Source organism: Oncorhynchus nerka, linkage group LG11 (genome assembly GCF_034236695.1).
Source record: "Oncorhynchus nerka isolate Pitt River linkage group LG11, Oner_Uvic_2.0, whole genome shotgun sequence".
Taxonomy (NCBI): domain Eukaryota; kingdom Metazoa; phylum Chordata; class Actinopteri; order Salmoniformes; family Salmonidae; genus Oncorhynchus; species Oncorhynchus nerka.
In genome coordinates, this window is record NC_088406.1 from 43,900,005 (window position 1) to 43,912,765 (window position 12,761).

Below are 12,761 nucleotides of genomic sequence, written 5' to 3' on the forward strand. Positions count from 1 at the left end.
GAAGTGGTGTTGGATAATCAAGCTTCCTCCTGCTCCAAGTGTGTTTGTGTGCTCTTGTCAGGAAAATGCTATTACTCCTAATAGTCATCTAGTGAAATAGTCTGGCTGGTGGGCAGGCACAATGAGCTACCTGTTCCAGTGTGTTTGAACAGAGGGGCTATTATGCGACTACTGACTGAGACGATGGGCACCTCACAGACCTCTAGTGCGTCGGCCACCAGGCAGACCTAGCTAATTGAGCCGTAGCCTAAGAATAGGTGGCCTTGTGTGGGCCAAGGTGTTGACGACTGACTCCCAGACCTCTGCCTGCCTGCTACCTTCCACTCCCTGTACTCAGTCACAGGTGGGCGACACACACCTCTGCTATCGCCTCTCACGAAATCCTCACAGGAGCTCCATAACAGCACACAGCCCCCTCCACACCTCATACAGGAGCAGTTATAATGATGACAATAACTTTATAATCAGTAGCGTGGGAGCTTCCTCCCTGTTCATTGGTTTCCTCACCTCTGTGACTATTGAGAGCACACACTCACTGTACCCACCACCAGTCCATGTCCCTGACTGGGCCTGTCAGCCGTTGTCCCTTAGGCCTTAATGATTTTAGGGCACACACACATGGTTGGGGCGTAGCTACTAGCTGACACTCCCAGAGCTAAGCTGGCCTTGCTGCATGTTGCTGCCTGCCTTGTTTTCTGACTGGGAGACAGCGTGTTACTGACTGGGAGACAGCGTGTACATGTATGTAGTTACAGAACGAGCACAATATGGTGAGAGAGTGAGCTCATCAGTGAGTGATTGGGTAGGCTGTCATTCATTACAGCAGTGGGCGGGTCATCACATCATGGAGTCATGCGGAATGCACAGCGGTTGTGCAACAGCATTGTGTTGCGAGCCTATGTCTGTCTTTCTAGGTGCAGCCAGCCACACCCTTACCCGTTTTAGTGTGTCACAAAAGCAGGTGTTTGATTAGGGTGCTGCGTGCGTCGTCAGGGATAGTGTGTGTCAGAAGGAAGGAATGGGTGTGTAGGTTGTCGGTTCTTGCGTCTCCCTTGCATTCCTGCTCAGGGAGTGCTGCTGGTCTGTTGGCAGGCAGAGACCTGAGTTGTTTGTCTCCTTGTTGTCTAAAACCTGGGCTCTCCGTCCATCTACATGACCCTTAAGTTAACCCTTGTTAGGCCGAATTGAGCAGAACACAGCGGAACTTGAGTTATTCTGATCCTCATTAGTCAAGCGTGGACATACCGGTAGCTTTGGAAAGAAAAACGCATGGCTTTTATCTCCAGATAGTGAGACATTGTCTCAAGGTTTCCTCTTGGCTGTTGCCCTGTGTGTCTGTGTCCAATTTTAGTCGAGGTCATTGGTTGTAGACAGAGAGCAGAGATCCCTGTAATCCACTTGACCTGTTTTACTAGGATCTGTCCTGAGTGGCAATGATCCTGCTCTGTCCTTCAACACGACAAGAATAGTGTCCCCTCACGGACACTCAACCAACACGTACCTGGCCATAGAAGGGCAAACTATTTGAGCAACTCTGAGGTGTAAAATGCCACCGCTAATGCTAACAGGTCTGCCATGCCCCATCCCTTCCTGACTTAGAGATGCCCACCTGTGTCGCTGTGTGACATCATGCCTGTTAGGGATATGGCGCCGGAGCCTTGGCGCTTCCTATTAGGGTTAGTAGTAACCTAGTGGTGTCGCTGAACACTGTTACCACAACAAGGAAGTAGAATACAATAGATATTTTCAGCTGGTGGTTTTGTATCATATAGGCTATTGGTGTCTAGCTAGAGTAATTAGAATGTGACCTGGTTTACTCTGTCTATGTTCAAGTTAGTTTGTTGTGTTGGTAATTATCTGTGCATGTTAATGCTGCTGTGCTGCGCCACATCCCTGCTCTGTTACAGGTCTGATGGCGAGCTACACCGTGCGGGAGCAGTGTTTGCAGGGGTTGTTTGTTTGTGTGTCAGCCCTCCTCTCCTGCCCCTCCCCTGTCCCCGTGGGTCTCGCTCAGGCAGGGGCTGGAGGGCATGGAGGGTGCTGAAGGGACTCATTATATACATGCTGCTCAATGGGCCCTTTGTGTGGCAGCCCAGTGGAATGGGGAGAGGGCAGGCCCAGGCCCATGTCATAATGTTGTCATACTTCAACACACATCGTAACACCCTGCCATGCCTAACCTTGGGGGAGGGAGGGGAGACTGATCCCAACTCTGGGTTGTGAAACAGGGTGATACGGGGAGACGGTGAAACAAAGTTATTGGGGGGGGGGGGGCAGCAAAGGGCAAAGTGGTGTGTTCAAATGGTAGCTCCGAGGTTGAATGGAGCCATATTGGGTCTCGTTGACTCTGGACAAGGAGAGAGGTGTACGAGGGTTAGTGTCTCCCATCTCTACTGTTTAACCCACTCAGGAATCGCTGTGTTTTATTGGTGTTGGTGTGGATTACAGAAGCTATGTTCCAGTCGACTACAACCCACAGAGTTAAGAACTGCAAGTCCTCTTATAATGCCATTTCTGACGGATAAGAATAACCCAGTCAGGAAGGAACACTATTTAGCTCACATTTCAGACGCTAGTTTCCTTCTGAGGGATTTTTTTTCTTTTTTAAAGAAAGACCAGGAGTTTGGTGAGAACATTTTTAACCCTCCACTAATGAAGTCTGTGCCACAACTTTTCAAAATAAGCAGATTCAAAACACATGTTTTCCAATTACTGTCACTAGAAAGTGCCTCGTGAGCTAATGTTGGTGGGATAAAATGCAAAAAAAATGTTTTGCGTTGGTGCCGGCCTAGTTTTTAATAATGTGTACAGTTAGCCCGGTCCCATATCTGTTTTGTGCTATCGTGTCAACTACTTGTCATACGAGCCCTTTTTAAAGAATGTGTCACTGAGCACAGAAACATGTTTGTCATGACGGTGAGGGACTAGGAGTTAACGTGATGGTACAAGCGGATATGTGACCAGGGTAGCGTACACTGCAGTATATCAACCTTACAGCTCACTCACTTACCTCATGAAGCACTCTGGTAAATACTGACTGTTAGTTGAATTAAAGAGATTAGGGCCTATATTCACAAAGAGGCTTGAAGTAGGAGTGCTGAATTGGGATCAGTTTTGCCATTTTAAATCCTAATGTATAAGATTGTATGGCCCGGGGGAGACCTGATCCTTCAATAAGCACTTATACTCAGAATTACGTCAACCAATCACAGCGCACTTCCTGTCACCTGTAACCTACTGTCTGTGCGCCCTGAGGAACTGCAGCTCCCCTCTTCCTGTTTTCTGTTTGTTCCTTTGTCTGTTTTTTTACATTTATTTAACCCTTATTTTACTAGGTAAGTGTACAGCAACAACCTGGGGAATAGTTACAGGGAAGGGGGGGGGTTGAATGTGCCAATTGCAAGCTGGGGTTGACTGGGACAATTGCAAGCTGGGGATGACTGGGCCAATTGCAAGCTGGGGATGACTGGGCCAATTGCAAGCTGGGGATGATGGTGGCGATGATGGTATGGACACCGAGGTTAACACTCTTACGATAAGTGCCATGGGATCTTTAGTGACCACAGAGTCAGGACACCCGTTTAACATTCCATCTGAAAGACAGCGCCTTACGCAGGGCAATGTCCCCAATCACTGCCCTGGGGCATTTGGGATATCTTTTTTTGACCAGAGGAAAGAGTGCCTCCTACTGATGCCTCCTATTGGTTACACCAATCTGTGACCTCTCTTCCGCCCACTCTGACCTCCCTTCCTCTCTCTCCAGACGTTCACGGCCTGGTGCAACTCCCACCTGAGGAAAGCAGGCACGCAGATCGAGAACATCGAGGAGGACTTCAGGGATGGCCTCAAACTCATGCTCCTGCTGGAGGTCATCTCAGGTGAGCCAGCCCATTGACTAGATCATTATGACACATGCAGAGCGCTACTACCACAGCTAAGCGCTAATCTACTTTACTGCACTCAGCACCAATCTACTGTGGCAGAAAGTGCAGTGCCAGAAAAGGACTGTAAACGCATTAGTGTCCCCTGTTCTTTTGATACCTTTCAAGTAGTCTGGTCGTAGGCCATGGTTCTGGCCCTGTAGAGGATGCTGTCTGTTTTGACTCTGAAGGTTGATACTGTGACTTTAAAAGGAGCTGTGCCTGTCTGTTCTGCTGAGACAGTGGAAAGGGCTGTTTTCGTCATGAGACTCTCTGGGCTCACTGCATTTTGTTTGCCTGTGTTTTTGGCTGTTTTTGTGTGTGTCTGTGTGTGTGTGTGTTCATCCACAGGGGAACGGTTACCTAAGCCCGAGAGAGGCAAGATGAGGGTCCACAAGATCAACAACGTTAACAAAGCGCTGGACTACATCGCCGGCAAAGGAGTTAAGCTGGTGTCCATTGGCGCGGAGGGTCAGTTTACCTACCTCACAAGCACTCTACACACACACACACACACACACACACAGAACATTGAAAAGCTCACAGCATCCTGCCAAGTACATCTCCCACTCGGGAGCGAAGTCATTTGGCTGGAGAGGAAGGGAGCTCTAGAGGAGAGGGAGCAAGAGGCCCTTCACACGGCCAGTAAATCAGCCCGAGAGTGCACGTCCGACTCTGTCGCCGTGACAATGACCTTTCTGCTCCAGCTATCTTGACAAATGGCCCGGCCAGCCTCCACCCCTCATTCTTACTGCATGATACACACGGCCTAGTTGAGGTTCAGCTTAGCCCCCACCACCCTACACTGCCAAAGGTCACCTGCTGGAAGCATCCTGACCCCAGGGAGAGAGACAGAGAGGCGGACAGAGATGGAGAGACAAGGACAAATGGCAAAAGAGAGAGACCGAGGCAGGCACAGAGAGAGAGAGAGAGAGAGAGAGAGACCGAGGCAGGCACAGAGAGAGAGAGAGACCGAGGCAGGCACAGAGAGAAAGAGAGAGAGAGAGAGAGAGAGAGGCACAGAGAGAGAGAGAGAGAGAGAGACCGAGGCAGGCACAGAGAGAGAGAGAGAGAGAGACCGAGGCAGGCACAGAGAGAAAGAGAGAGACCGAGGCAGGCACAGAGAGAGAGAGAAAGAGAGAGACCGAGGCAGGCACAGAGAGAGAGAGAGACCGAGGCAGGCACAGAGAGAGAGAGAGAGACCGAGGCAGGCACAGAGAGAGAGAGAGACCGAGGCAGGCACAGAGAGAGAGAGAGAGACCGAGGCAGGCACAGAGAGAGAGAGCGAGAGACCGAGGCAGGCACAGAGAGAGAGAGAGAGAGAGAGACCGAGGCAGGCACAGAGAGAGAGAGAGAGAGACCGAGGCAGGCACAGAGAGAGAGAGAGAGAGAGAGGCCAGAGGAGAGGCCGAGGCAGGCACAGAGAGAGAGAGAGAGAGACCGAGGCAGGCACAGAGAGAGAGAGAGAGAGACCGAGGCAGGCACAGAGAGAGAGAGAGACCGAGGCAGGCACAGAGAGAGAGAGAGAGAGACCGAGGCAGGCACAGAGAGAGAGAGCGAGAGACCGAGGCAGGCACAGAGAGAGAGAGACCGAGGCAGGCACAGAGAGAGAGAGAGAGACCGAGGCAGGCACAGAGAGAGAGAGAGACCGAGGCAGGCACAGAGAGAGAGAGAGAGAGACCGAGGCAGGCACAGAGAGAGAGAGAGAGACCGAGGCAGGCACAGAGAGAGAGAGAGAGACCGAGGCAGGCACAGAGAGAGAGAGAGAGACCGAGGCAGGCACAGAGAGAGAGAGAGAGACCGAGGCAGGCACAGAGAGAGAGAGAGAGAGACCGAGGCAGGCACAGAGAGAGAGAGAGAGAGACCGAGGCAGGCACAGAGAGAGAGAGAGAGACCGAGGCAGGCACAGAGAGAGAGAGAGAGACCGAGGCAGGCACAGAGAGAGAGAGAGACCGAGGCAGGCACAGAGAGAGAGAGAGAGACCGAGGCAGGCACAGAGAGAGAGAGAGAGACCGAGGCAGGCACAGAGAGAGAGAGAGACCGAGGCAGGCACGAGGCAGGCACAGAGAGAGAGAGAGAGCGACCGAGGCAGGCACAGAGAGAGAGAGAGAGCGACCGAGGCAGGCACAGAGAGAGAGAGAGAGAGACCGAGACCGAGGCAGGCACAGAGAGAGAGAGACCGAGGCAGGCACACACAGAGAGAGAGAGACCGAGGCAGGCACACAGAGAGAGAGAGAGAGACCGAGGCAGGCACACAGAGAGAGAGAGACCGAGGCAGGCACACAGAGAGAGAGAGACCGAGGCAGGCACACAGAGAGAGAGAGACCGAGGCAGGCACACAGAGAGAGAGCGACCGAGGCAGGCACAGAGAGAGACCGAGGCAGGCACAGAGAGAGACCGAGGCAGGCACAGAGAGAGACCGAGGCAGGCACAGAGAGAGAGAGAGACCGAGGCAGGCACAGAGAGAGAGAGAGAGAGAGAGACCGAGGCAGGCACAGAGAGAGAGACCGAGGCAGGCACAGAGAGAGAGAGAGACCGAGGCAGGCACACAGAGAGAGAGAGACCGAGGCAGGCACACAGAGAGAGAGAGACCGAGGCAGGCACACAGAGAGAGAGAGAGAGACCGAGGCAGGCACACAGAGAGAGAGAGAGAGAGACCGAGGCAGGCACAGAGAGAGAGAGAGAGAGACCGAGGCAGGCACAGAGAGAGAGAGAGACCGAGGCAGGCACAGACACAGAGAGAGAGAGAGAGACCGAGGCAGGCACAGACAGAGAGAGAGAGAGAGAGACCGAGGCAGGCACAGAGAGAGAGAGAGACCGAGACCGAGGCAGGCACAGAGAGAGAGAGAGAGAGAGACCGAGGCAGGCACAGAGAGAGAGAGAGAGAGACCGAGGCAGGCACAGAGAGAGAGAGAGAGACCGAGGCAGGCACAGAGAGAGAGAGAGAGACCGAGGCAGGCACAGAGAGAGAGAGAGAGACCGAGGCAGGCAGACAGACAGAGAGAGAGAGAGACAGGGAAAGAGAGCAGCACAGAGAGAGTGGGGGATAGAAACTAACACGCTGACTCCATGATGAACCGTTGGAGGGTCACGGGGACAGACACAACCATAGTCTCTTACCTGTTCAAAGCTGCTGTAACACCTTGGGACTTTGCATTATTGGGACTTTGCATTATTTATGCTGTACCCAGCCCATCACTGTGCATATTTGCACTATTCATATTTTAAGCCTACAAATATATGCAGAACTTGTCCCAGATCTGTTTGCGCTATTATGACAAGGAGTTGACCTCATGTCACAAACAGATCTGGGACCAGGCTCATGTACAAGAGTTGATATTTATTGTATTTCTGAGTGATTATCTGGTCTCCCCTCCTTAGAAATTGTGGATGGCAACGCCAAGATGACCCTGGGCATGATCTGGACAATCATCCTCCGTTTCGCCATCCAGGACATCTCTGTGGAAGGTCAGTCTCTCGCTCTCCCCCTGTTAGGCCTCATCAATAGGCAGCTAGGATTTTAATCAGCCCCTAATGTTGCTTTAGAAAACACTTTGCTTTATGTTCTTCCTGTTCTCTTTTAAATCAGAAACTCATCTGGAAACGTTATGACTGGTTTTAAATAATTTTCTTTGAACCTGGGGGATGACACTGTCCTTAAATCACCCCTCATTCATTATATCCGTGCTGCTCCACATGTTCTTATGCCAGAAACAGAGCAGGCATTTCCCTCTTCCTCCACACACACTCCTATTCAAAACACAGCTGTGCTGAGGGGATTCCACCGGGAAGTGGAGTGGAAGCAACTGGGTCTCTCAGATGCAATGCATCTCCCCTGCTCTGAACTGTTCTGCTGAGACCACAGGGGGTTGAGTGAGCCGAGCCAAGTGAATACCAGTCTGGCCTACATGCCTGTTCTGCTCTCACTGGTACTTGACGAACAATGTCAGGAGAGATCGTTAACCCACGGCTCCACGGCACACTCTGACCGGGAGAGAAGTTAAACACGTTGGCTATCTATACTGCACTCTCAAACATGGTGGAAGATGGGTCTAGGCTGCGTCTGACTCTGAAATGTCAACTTATTCCAAGAGGGCTCTGGTCAGAAATAATGCACTATATAGGGAATAGGGTGCCATTTTGGACATAGCATAGACCCTTCAAATTCTAATCTGGACCTCGAAGACAGTTCCACTGCTTTTTCCCCTTCTTCCCCTCTAAGCAGGGACTGATTTTTAAACCTGGGACACCAGGTGGGTGCAATTTAATGATCAGGGAACAACCGGCAGTACATCACACTCCGGAGCTCCTGCTGTAGACTGGTATCTAACTCTCCTTCTCCCCTTTCCAGAGACCTCTGCCAAGGAGGGCCTGCTCTTGTGGTGCCAGAGGAAGACCGCGCCCTACAAAAACGTCAACGTGCAGAACTTCCACATCAGGTAGCAGCGCACACACACATACACCACACACACACACACACACACAAAACCTCGACAAGAGCTAGACGTCATTCCTGGCGACAGAACCTGAGACCGGAACTGGTTACAGTATTTCTCCAGACATTCTTGTTTGACCTCTATAAAATTCCACAGTAGTGAAGCCTGTTCAAACATTGCGTTACCCACACACTCCAGCAAACTCCACCAGTGCTTCTAGAAAGGCTGCCCTCTGCTGGTGAAACTGTAACGGTTTTGACTTGAGGTTATTATTTATAGGGGTGCCAGGTAGGTTGTGCCTACCAGAGAAAACATTGGTTTCTTCTTTTGGTTTGGGAGGGGATGAGTCCCATCTGGTCCGTCAAGTCTACACCAATACAAAGGACTTATGTAAAAGTCAGGATGGAAATAAACTTTTCATAAACCCTTAAAACATTGGAAAGAACTTCAAAAACAACTTATTTTGCGTGGGTTGTATTACCAACATAAATGATTACACACACATATCATAGTATACACAATGAGTTCTGATTCCTCCAGAAATGTCCTGTACCTCGGGCCTAAAAAGAGTCCAGCCCGGTAAAGGAGTTCAGGGAACTCAAGTGACCTTTGTCACGCAATGTTTGTCCGTTCATTCAAGTGTAGCGTAAACCCAGTATTAATCATACAATCAATGTAACAATTATTTTACCACAGAACTTTAAAGCGTATCAACTCTTACCAAGTCCTCAACTACAACTAACTACACAAATCATCACCGTATACATCACATCAAAACAAATGAAATACCGTATACAAAAAGGTTGTAGTCAGTCAGACAATCCAATCCGCCAACAGATCTCCAGTGGAGAAAGGCCACAAAGAACGGAGAGGTGTAGTCCACGGACGCAAAGAGTGGATCCTGGGTAAACTCTCTTAGGCTACAAAACACATGTTTAACGGCAACAAAAGAAACGGAATAGAGAAGCTTCGGAACTGAGGGTTGAACACATCCTCATTCACGTCTCCATCACAACCCCACTTTTGCGCAGCTGATGCTGGCTATTTAATTGGGAATTAAAGGGAAAGCGCCCTATTGGAAGGAGCACTATTTAAATGGGAATTTGAAGGGGAAGCACCCTATTGGAAGGAGCACTATTTAAATGGGAATTGAAGGGGAAGCACCCTATTGGAAGGAGCACTATTTAAATGGGAATTGAAGGGGAAGCACCCTATTGGAAGGAGCACTATTTAAATGGGAATTGAAGGGGAAGCACCCTATTGGAAGGAGAAGCACTGAGATGGTTCAGAAAAATTCAGGGCCGCCACAAAACGTAGGAGAGACGTTAGAAGTGTGTGCATAAGGGAAAGGGGGATACCTAGTCAGTTGTCCAACAGAATGTATTCAACTGAAATGTCTTCCGCAATTAACCCAAACCCCTCTGAATCAGAGAGGTGCGGGGGGCAGCCTTAATCGACATCCACGTCTTCGGCGCCCGGGGAACAGTGCATGACCTATGTATGTGCTTTGTAGAACAGTCTTCCTGATCTCTCTCGCTCTCTCATATATTGCCAGCTGGAAGGATGGCCTTGCCTTCAACGCTCTGATCCACAGACACAGGCCAGAGCTCATTGACTACGACAAGCTAAGGAAGGTGAGTGGGTCAGCACGTACTCCCGTCAGCACATCTCTCTTTGAGTGCATGCCCCCTTCTGTGGCTTGTTTTTCTCACCTTCTAATTGGTTACTCAGGATGACCCCTTGACCAACCTGAACAATGCCTTTGAGGTGGCTGAGAAGTACCTGGACATCCCCAAGATGATGGACGCTGAAGGTATGCACAGGGCACAGTTGCGTGTGTGTGTGGCGTGTTTCCTGCATGTTCATATCGTATTCATTCATCTGACTGCTCTTCCATCCCAAGACTCCAGTGTGCAGGTGGATGTGTTGTGACATCACGGCTGCTGTGGTCATCCTTACACACAGACCGTTAGCCTCAGCCCCGCCTACCCCTCTCTCCCTCCATCTCTCTCACTGTTTTTTCTGTTGGATCGTCCATTCCCCATTGTCCCTTGTCTGTGTGTTCGCAATTCTATCCTCCGGTTTGTATACCTGTTGTAAAGTGTTTGTGTCTGTCCGCCTGTGTCTCCCTCTACGTGTGTAACTATCTCTGTCTCCGTCTGCCTGTATGTGTGTAACTGTGGTTTCCCTACAGACATTGTGAACACTGCCCGTCCGGATGAGAAAGCCATAATGACCTATGTGTCCAGTTTCTACCATGCCTTCTCTGGAGCCCAGAAGGTACCCCATTACCCCACCCCCACCTTACCCCTGCTCCGATACTAACCCTAACCCCCCCCGGTCCTGTCCTCCACATCTACCCCCACCCTCTGCTCCTCTCCTCTCCAGCATGGCTTTCTCCCGCAGCATTGGTGTCGACCTCATGGGAAACTGGTTCGGGACCCTCCTTTAACTCAGACACAACACACACGCTGTCTGGAAGTCTCTGAATCTTCCTGTCCTGCTGGTAATAACAGGGCCCTCTTGCTCCTGTGTACTGGCCTGTCTGTGTATAGTGATTGAGTTGGAGTGCATCGGGCCTCAGGGGCCCTTGGTAGTTAAACAAATAATTTTAAATGAGGCACTGAGCCCTGGGTCAGATGGTATCTGAGCAGAGAGGAGACAAGTCAGAGGGACTTTGAGAACTCTACATAGATGTTTTATCTGTTTGTGTTTTCACCCTCTAGCTCTCTCTGTCTGCTGTATTCATCCTCTGTCCCCCACCTCTTTTCCCTCTCCGCTTTACCCTTCTCTCTCCCTGTAGACTGAGAACAGGAAGCCTTCTGACGGGCATGTTTTTCGACGGCGCTTTAATGAGTTTTTTTATTCATTAAGAAGTTGTTTATGAGCTCCAATCTCAGGAGGGGTGCACGTGCAGAACTGTTTGCCACAGTCCCACTGTTGCCTAGACTACAGAACACCACAGTAAGCTGCTAGTGGGCCGGGTTACATACGGCCATTTGAACAATCATTGTTCATTATGGAAAACAGCCGTTAATCGTGAAACAGTATGGACACTGGTTAGACTAGTGTACCCTTCTCTTTAGTTTTGGGACCAGGAGGACCTTTTCTGTTATTACCAGCTTGACAGTTGAAATATTATAGTGTGTGTTGAGTGAAGAGGTGTGTCCCAACCTCTGCATCGTGGCCCCGGCAGACTCCTCCTCTCTCCCGAGGTGGACACGCCCGCTCTCTCTCTCCTGGTTACCATGGTACCCCCCCCCAGTGCATCATTGGAGGCTCCAGAGTGGGGGGGGGCAGCGGCAGAGGAGTCCGGGGTCTACTCCCCTTACTACAACCCCTCCCCTCATCTCACCCCCCCACCTCGCTGTGTGGCGGGACCCTCTTGCTTTGGGTGGCTTTGCTTCACCACCTCTCTCTCTCTCTCTCTCTCCTTCGCTCACTGCCTGGCCGTGGTTGTGTAGACATCGTGGGCACGCTGAGGCCCGACGAGAAGGCCATCATGACCTATGTCTCCTGCTTCTATCACGCCTTCTCTGGCGCCCAGAAGGTGAGCACCGCCACTACGCCACCTTTAACCCCTGACCTCTGTGACACCAGCCGGGGTCACAGGCAATGTCATACTGGCCAAGGACACTCACTGACGCTTTGGGCTCACAGTACACCTCTATGGAACAACAAACACACACTCTTCCCTGCTCTAGAACTGCCCTGTTTCAACTCTGCCCCCATAGACTGGTCGTTAGCAGTGTTTCTCATAGCTACAGTTAAGGCATGACATTTCATAACTGATATGTTAGAGTATAATCTAAAGTGGGATGAAATAAGCTTCCACTGATCTGTGGGAAACACTGTTAACGACGGTTCAAATGTCCGCCTATTAACACTACAGCTGTTTCAATGTGTATAATGTGTTTTTCTGAGATGACTCCATAGTGTGTTAAGATCCAAGGGCATAATACAGTTTCTTACTGTTTCTTTATTTCAGTGGTTTAAGTTTAAGTCCCTAAACACACCAGCTGACGTGGACAAAAGCGGTACAGAACCAGACTGAATGCTCCCATTGTATAGGAGAAGCATGTAGCTTTCTGAGGCACAGAGTGTGGAGTTTGGCACACAGAGTCCGTGGAACTAACCATTGTCAGCTGTAGCATGTTGCATTAGCCTGTACCCTTACCACTGTACAGCCATCCAACAGGTGTGTGTGTGTGTGCACGGTGTTGAAATAATCTGTGAATTCAAGTCACGGCTAGTGTGTGGTTTTTGCGTTCACACTCAGTTTACTATGTTGTTCATAGCTAAAAAGTAGAAATGACACTCCGTCCAGTTGGACATGAAACTAACTGGAGTTGAGTAAGGCCGGCACACAGTACGTAGTACTTTCAGTTTCAGCTTCCACTGCAGT

General features: G+C 50.4%; 1 protein-coding gene across 2 annotated transcripts in view; it reads left to right on the forward strand.

Annotated features, from left to right (window-relative positions):
* Positions 1-12,761, forward strand: part of LOC115136938 (alpha-actinin-4-like) — a 52,858-nt gene that overhangs the window by 20,223 nt on the left and 19,874 nt on the right. The window contains exons 2-8 of one of the 2 annotated variants that reach the window (XM_029672859.2): positions 3,764-3,878; positions 4,272-4,391; positions 7,302-7,388; positions 8,272-8,359; positions 9,912-9,990; positions 10,088-10,169; positions 11,821-11,906. In XM_029672859.2, the coding sequence (XP_029528719.2) occupies positions 3,764-3,878; positions 4,272-4,391; positions 7,302-7,388; positions 8,272-8,359; positions 9,912-9,990; positions 10,088-10,169; positions 11,821-11,906 (657 nt within the window). Of the gene's footprint in view, positions 1-3,763; positions 3,879-4,271; positions 4,392-7,301; positions 7,389-8,271; positions 8,360-9,911; positions 9,991-10,087; positions 10,170-10,550; positions 10,637-11,820; positions 11,907-12,761 lie in introns of both variants that reach the window. The other variant, XM_065024563.1, reaches the window with a different exon arrangement.